At 33.5% G+C, this 7,894-nt stretch overlaps 1 protein-coding gene across 2 annotated transcripts; it reads left to right on the top strand.

Moving 5' to 3' along the window:
- Positions 1-730: 730 nt before the first annotated feature.
- LOC105788700 (uncharacterized) lies at positions 731-7,118 on the top strand. Of its 2 annotated transcripts, none has more exons than XM_012615707.2 (8): positions 731-956; positions 2,892-4,159; positions 4,274-4,364; positions 4,509-4,666; positions 4,764-4,815; positions 5,074-5,153; positions 5,246-5,339; positions 5,519-7,118. In XM_012615707.2, exons 2-8 carry the CDS (start codon positions 2,984-2,986, stop codon positions 6,052-6,054), a joined length of 2,187 nt encoding a protein of 728 aa, XP_012471161.1. In that variant the 5' UTR covers positions 731-956; positions 2,892-2,983; the 3' UTR covers positions 6,055-7,118. The 2 variants fall into 2 exon arrangements, with proteins under 2 accessions (XP_012471161.1, XP_012471162.1); XM_012615708.2 differs by lacking the exon at positions 731-956 and adding an exon at positions 2,233-2,457.
- Positions 7,119-7,894: the final 776 nt, after the last annotated feature.

Here is a 7,894-nt window from a genome sequence, read left to right as displayed (position 1 = left end):
TCTATGGCTTTAAATAGCCGAATGAAAAAGACATAAAAGAAGAAACAATATCTATTGTCTTTTGATTTGATTTGCAAATCTCTGATTTCATTTTCCATATTCTATTTGTCTCCATTTTCGTGCAGGTATGAAGATTCATGGAGATTCGGCCTTGGCTTGGCTCTCGGTTCTTGTTGTTGCTTCTGAAACCCTAGGGTTTCCTGAATCAGTTTTGGGCCATTATTTGGTTTGGGCCTCAATTTGTTTTTTTAATTGGGCCACATAGGCCAATTGTAAATTGGGCCCTTTAAAGCCCGGGCAAAATCTGTTATTACAGACACGATGACTAAATAATCTAATTTAAAAAACTTTAGTAACTAAACAAAAAAAGAAGTTAAATGATTTGAACAAAAATATTTACATAATTGAGTAATCATTCATATAATTTATTCGAGAAATAAATGATAATGTCATCCGTGATTGAAAAAAGGGTTTGAATAGTTTAATTATTAAATAAAAAAAGTATATTTAATAACTGTTTTCCTATTCAGAAAACATTGATTGTATTCAGTAGTTAGTAAGACAAATTAAAACAATTTTGTAAAATTAATACACGAACACACGCTTTTAAATCACGTTTCTCGGTCTAATATGAAAGAAAAATCCTGTTTCCTGTTTTACCCTTATTGTTTTATTAATTTTAATAGTTTTATTTAAATCTATATACAGTATTATATGAAAAGAAGGCGATGGGGTTTTAGATTCTGACATGCCTCCCTATCTTTTTCTTTTCATCAAATATAAAACAACTAGAATTCTAAATATAAACCAGAAGAAAGAAGAGTAATCAATCCTCTCTCTCCAACACCCATGCCAATCCCACACAAATATTGCTCCCTGCTCTGATCAATGACATTTGGAGATGTGTTCATCAACAATGGCTGCCACGCGAAACTATCATCAACCGACTTCGAAGAGTAAGAAATCCATAACTTATTTGCCTTTTTTTTATCTTTAAAGTTTGGGTTTAAATTCTCTATTTTAGAAATAAATATTGTTGGTTTGGATTTTTTATGGTTTTCGATTTGATCTGATGGAAGCACTACAGTTTTTTTTTTTTTTTTAAATATCAATTATTGAAATGAAACCGAGTTATGGGACATTTGGGTTTTAGATTTGGAAGATGAAAACGATACAAGCAGAGTAATCTGTGAGCTGACGGAGAGGTATTCCGGTCAGTAAATAATATAGGAGGACTCATTTTGTAATTTCGTTTTTAAGAGACTAAATCTCAAGTTTCTTCATATTTTAACTTTAAATTAATTACTCTATTTAAAATGATATATTTCAATTTTAACAATAAAATTTGTGCACTATTCTTTTTTTTTTCATGTTCTTCACATATTTTAATGATAAATTTATATCTGTCTCGGGTACGTAGTTACTCAACTTTTATAAATTTTCATTTTGGGTATAAAAATAAAATTTACATTTTGTTTGCTTCTAAAACTCAAGTTTTTCTTTAAGATTTTATATAATTCCCAAAACCCAAGTTTTCCCATTAAGTTTTAAAAATAGAAATAAAAGAAATTTAAAAGATAAAATGGTTTTCTTGGTAAAACTGTAGGTTTTCCTTTTACTGAAAAAATAAAATGAATTCTAAAAAGAGAAAAAATAAAGAAAATTAAAAGATACAATAATTTTTCCAAGTAAAAATCAAGTTTTTTCCTATAAAACCTAAACAATTTCTTGTAAAAAGTTTTTCTGATTTATTAGGAAGAACTAAAATTAGATCTACAAAAGAAAAAAATAAAAGAAATTAAAAAGAGTAATCAAAATGAAAATTTACTTTTAGGTGACTAAAATAAATATGAATTAACTGTGGATAATCAAAATAAAAAGTGCCTAAAATGCAAATTTTATTTTAAATTTCCAAATGAAAATGAATGGGTCATTTTCTTTCACTATCATTTAATTAATATGTAATTTTAATTCCACTGTGATTTAATTAATACGTAAGATTTATTAATCAAAGGAATGAGGAATTTATTAATGCTGAGCACAATCTACTCTAATTGGTTTTCTTTCGTTGGTTTTTATCAGTTTACTAAGATGGTTTTACAATGAGATGTGAAATAAATGATGTTTCCTTTTACCTTCTTTACATCTTACTATAAGGTGAAAGTGAAACATTTAAGAGAGTGATAAATAACTTGTATAGATTTGATTCTTGAATACATGGTTTTTAGTTTTTTTATTTAAAAATTATATATAAATATGAAACAACAAAAACACCATCATAATAATATTGTTTCGTACTAGTTTATATTCAATTTTTTGTCCGGTATTCACTTTGCCTCCCCAAGGGAGAGAGAGAGAGAGAGTTCAAAATGCTCCAAAAACGTTTTTAATGGATGCTTCGATCTATGTCACCTTTAGTTTCAAAGAAATCTCATAGAAAACCAGCTCCATCCCCATGTAAGTCAATTCTGTATTCCTTCATTATTATAGACCAATATCTTTGCTTTGCTTAATCCACCACTGGTTCACTGGATAATGATATTTTCTTACTGTCTTTTTTTTTCTCCCTTAGTTTATAACATTCTTCAAGTGTAATCATAAGATCTTCAATTTTGTGTCAGTGTGGGTGTGATCTTTGTGTGCTGAAAACTAGTTTGTCCCCTTGATTTGTTGCAAAATTTTGGGTTTTTTTTTCGCTAAAAAACTCATATCTATATTAAAGATGTGATTTTTTTTTTTGGGATGCATTAGAAAGGACCAGGTTCAATGGGTTCGGATTGGGATCCATGTTGGATCTCGTGGGCATTTCTTTGTTTTATTTATTTAGTCTTTGTTTCTGTGAACTGATCTTGTGTTTTGTGTTTCTTGTTTTTTTTTTCCTTCTGGGGTAGCTTGTGCAGATGGAATCTAGAATCTGCCACGTTGCCTAGGGCCTGAAAAAAGTGTTTGAGGAGAGAGTTTCATGGGTTGAACTCAAAGAATAATGGATAGCTTAAAAGAAGGTGAAGAATGTTCCTTTTTTGATGCACATGAGCACATTGCAACAATGCCTGGTTTAAACTGTAATGACATAGAGATACATCACTCAGATTCCAGTTTTCATAATTGGTCGGAGAGTAGCTTCCAATATGATGTATGGATTCGTAGCCCACGGAGTGTTGAGGAACGGCGTCGGAAATTCTTGGATTCGATGGGATTGAGTCGTAAATTCTTGGATTCGATGGGATTGAGTTTAGATGGAGTTTCTCGAGAGAATTCAGTAGATAGACCGTGTTTGGAAGGAGAATTTGTTAGGGTTATGGAAACCAGTGAAGCTGTTTTGAGAACATTTGGCTTTGAAGAGTTCTCTTCTAGTCGGTCTTCCATGTCTTGTTGGTCTAATGAGAATTTTGAATCATATGAGGAGTTGGGTTCGCGAGATGATTTTGCGTACAGAGAAGGAAATAAGGGTGAGGGTGCTTCATGCAATGTCGACGAAAAGGCGAGTGAAGGTTTTGAAATGAATGAATTACAATTGGTTACAGACAAGAAATTGAAGAGCCCTCTCGTGGCATCACCCTCATTTCTGCAATTTAGGGAGAAGCAAAATAAATTAGAGAGAATAGCAAAGAGAGTTAAGAACAGGTGGTTGAGTAGATTGCGTTCAATGTCATGTATGGTGGATACACAAGTTGAAGATGATAGGTTGAGACCCGATGTAGACGATTCGATTTTGAAGACTAAGGTTCAGAGAGTGAAGGTCCACCAAACCAGAAAGAAAACAAAGGAACTTTCTGCACTCTATAAGGGACAAGATATCCAGGCCCATGAAGGTCCAATTTTGACTATGAAGTTCAGTCCTGATGGGCAGTACCTAGCAAGTGCTGGTGAAGATGGTGTTGTGAGAGTGTGGCAAGTGGTTGAAGATCAGAGATGCAATGACCTTGACATTCCTGAAATAGATCCTTCCTGCATATACTTCATGGTGAATCACCATTCTGAATTGAAACCCCACTTTGTAGATAAGGAAAAAGCAGGTAATTTAAGGAGCTTGAGAAAAACTTCTGATTCAGCATGTGTTATCTTCCCTCCCAAAGTTTTCCGGATATTGGAGAAACCATTACACGAGTTCCACGGGCATGATGGTGATATCCTGGATCTCTCATGGTCAAAGAAAAATGTGAGTCAACATATATATATATATATATACATGTTTTTCATAATAATCACCAAATAACTTTCATCTAACTAGCATTCTCTATGAATATGTCTCACTCGTGTGTTCATGTTGCAGTTTCTGCTGTCTTCCTCTGTTGATAAAACTGTTCGAATGTGGCAAGTTGGTTGTGACCATTGCCTAAGAGTGTTTTCTCATAGTAATTATGGTGCGCTTCTGGCTGATTCTCTCTGTGTCTATGTGCGTGCATTATTTAACATGTAATTATCTAATTGAATTATTAGTATGCTTTGTTGTATTTTTGGGCATGATTTTGTTCTAGCTCCTGATAACTTCTCATTATATGATGCAGTAACATGTGTTCAGTTTAACCCTGTCGATGATAATTACTTCATTAGCGGTTCAATAGATGGAAAAGTGCGTATTTGGGCAATTTCTAGCTGTCAGGTTGTTGATTGGAGTGATGTAAGAGATATAGTAACTGCAGTGTGTTATCGTCCAGATGGACAGGTTTGGTGATTTTCTTGCTCCTTTATCTTCTAGGGGGCTACATCAGACAGCCGAGAAGTTCTAAGTCTGTTAAAAGTTCTTTTGTCCATTTATGTAGGGAGGAGTTGTTGGCTCAATGACAGGTAGCTGCCGGTTCTACAATGCGACAGGTATGCTCACACTGAAAGGAATCCATAAATATTCATGTGAATGGCCTATTGCTATTTATCAGTATTATAAATGATATCCACAATTGATAAGATAATTGAAGATTACTGTTATTAAGAGGAGCACTTTTAGTTTGTTTCTTGAAAAATGTTGTAGGTAAGATTTTTCATGGTTGGCATAGGTTTTAGAAACATGTCTATTATGAAGCTGCATTTTTAGTAGGGTGGATTCTCAAAATCCTTTTTTGTTGCTTTATTCAGATAGTCATTTGCAACTAGATGCGCATATATACTTAAATGGGAAAAAGAGGTCACCTTGCAAAAGGATAACTGGCTTGCAGGTAGTTACCCTTATCCTTGCTTTTGGTTGCTATAGGTTTGTCTTAATGGCTGAGATGTGCAGTTTTTGCTCATTATATATTATGCTTTGCAGTTTTTGCCACAAGATTCAAGTAAAGTAATGGTTACTTGTGCTGATTCTCAAGTCAGAATTCTTCAAGGACTCAATGTGATCTGCAAATACAAGGGTATGGTCCTCTCGTTCGCTAAACTTTTAATCATATAATAATGGTTTATTCCAACTCATTAAACCTGGAACTGTACACATCAGTTTCTTACATTTATTAAACTTTGAATCTAAAAACCGTTCTTGTTCCTCACTCTTATTATTCTGCTACTAATTTATGCTCTCTTTCCCACCCTGCAGGAGCATGTAACAATGTAAACCAGGCGTTCACATCATTAACTCCTGATGGGAAGCATATTGTTTCAGCCTGTGAGGATGCAAATGTATATATATGGAATTGTGTTGATCAGGATGAATGTACTCACTCAAATGCTAAAGATATAAGATCTTTTGAGCGTTTCTTTGCTAATGCATCCATTGCAATCCCATGGTGTGGTATGAAATGTGGTAATGCTGAAAATGGAAGGCAATTTGAAGTACTGAATGAGAATTTATCTGATAACCTTCCATTGTCCTCACCTTCACATTTCTCTTTGAGCCATGAATACTTTTTGGAGTCCTTTCCCAAAGAATCTGCGACTTGGCCAGAGGAAAGACTTCCTCCATCCAGCCCTTTAACTGTGTCATCTTCCATGCATAAATCCCAATACAAGTTTCTAAAAACTTCTTGCCAGAGTACATTTGAATCTCATGCATGGGGTCTTGTTATAGTAACAGCAGGTATGGATGGAAGAATTAGATCATTCCTCAATTATGGCTTACCAGTACCAGTGTGAAAATACTAGTGGCTCAGTATAGGCATCAGAGAGAAATGTTGCCCACATTGGGGCTGATAAACTTTGTTAAGCTTGGATAGGTTTGACAAGTTATCTCGAGATCTGAAAGCATCAAATTGTCATGGCTTGCTCACGACTACATGCTTGATTGGCATGCACAGTTCAAATTGACTGTAAAGAACCAGAGGTTTTCTGTTGGTGGTCTGCAATTGAATTTGTTCACACCAAGTGGCTATTGTTCTATGGTTGCAATAAGATCTTTTTTGGAATGAGTGACTAAGGTTGGTTTATCTGAATATCCAAGATTATTTTATGTTTGGTTGATTTGTTACTCGAAATATTTTTCTGCCTGCCCCGAAAAGGATTACACAAGTCGGGTTAAGAGAAGACATTTGAGATCTTATCATCTATAATGGAGGTGAGGTGCCTGTGGTCTGTGGGTCCTTGCAAACCATCATCTTCCTTTTGTTCACACAAATAGAAGTAGAAATACAGAGTTGGTGGTTGCAGTTCATAAAAGATGGTGGGGAACTTGACCATTACCGTTTGTTGGTCAGTTTGAATGATTGCATTATTTGTCTGCCATTATGGGTTTGGCCTCATGGTAGGGTCACTCAAACTCGGTCATGGAGGTAGAGCTTACTAGGAATTATTTTTCTTGGAAATGAACTTCCCTGCTCAATCTAGTGCTATAATGCATGCAATTTTTGTTGCCTTGCAGAGCACATTTCCAGGCCATTCTTTCCATGGCCTATCTGTTAGCGTTCGAGAGATCAATTGGCTAATACTATTCTTGCTCCGGTCTTAAAAAAATCCTTACATTTTCTGCTAACACAATTCATACTGTAGATAAATTTAGTGTTAATTATCGGGTTGATTTTTCACCCAAGTAAATTGAGTGTATATATAAACATACACGTAGTGTAGCATTCATTGGAAAAAGAACCAAGAAGCTTACTAGCGTTTTGTTTGTTAGAATATGGTGCTTTTAGTGTAGTTATTTTGTTGTTAATGTTTGTAATTTTTCGAACATATTGGAAAATAAAGTTTCAATGTTCAAATTATTATCTTTTGTGTATGTATCTTTTATGATTTTTACATGAAAAACAAAATATATAAGCAAATATTAATTCACAGATTACCTAACCTTCAACTAATATTAATGTACACTAATATTAAGGCTTTGTAGACATAGGGAAACTGAATTGTGTAAACATGTCGAGTGTTCATTGTGCTTTATTCATCTCCAGTGTCTGAAGCAGTTGGCACTGTTTGAATTTACTTACAAATATCGTGTTAGAACTTAAGAGCCGATCAGACTATCTTTTCTTAGTTTGGTCGATTTGTCAGACTCGACCAAACATATATATAAAAAAAAGTAAAAAAAATTTTAAAAAATAAAATTGGTTCATTTTGATGTAAAATGAATGATGAAAGAATGGTTTAAATCCTACCTGTAAGAATAAAAAGTTGTAAGGCCAAACTTAGAGAATGCAATGGCCTAGCCACATAGAGTATTGTCGGGTCAATTGACCCCACAAAGAAATAATAAGAAAAATATTACTTATAATATTGTTTAAAATTATATAAACAAAATATTCAATATATTTGAAAATGATTTCATAAAAAAAAATTGATCACCAAAAGAAAATGAAAAGGCTTGCCAAAAATATATAAAACAAACGATTTTATATAAAATTAAATGAATTTCTGTCCGCTCATTAAAATCTAAAATTTCTAATTCTTTTAACCTCTCTTTCTAGACTTTTTATAAGATAAGTGTTGAACCTTTCAATATTTTCAAGTGGGTCTCCCTAATTTGGTAACAACTCTTTTCTTT

Source organism: Gossypium raimondii, chromosome 2 (genome assembly GCF_025698545.1).
Source record: "Gossypium raimondii isolate GPD5lz chromosome 2, ASM2569854v1, whole genome shotgun sequence".
Taxonomy (NCBI): Eukaryota; Viridiplantae; Streptophyta; class Magnoliopsida; order Malvales; family Malvaceae; genus Gossypium; species Gossypium raimondii.
Note: the sequence above shows the minus strand (reverse complement) of the source record. Positions and strands in the feature narration are given on the sequence as shown.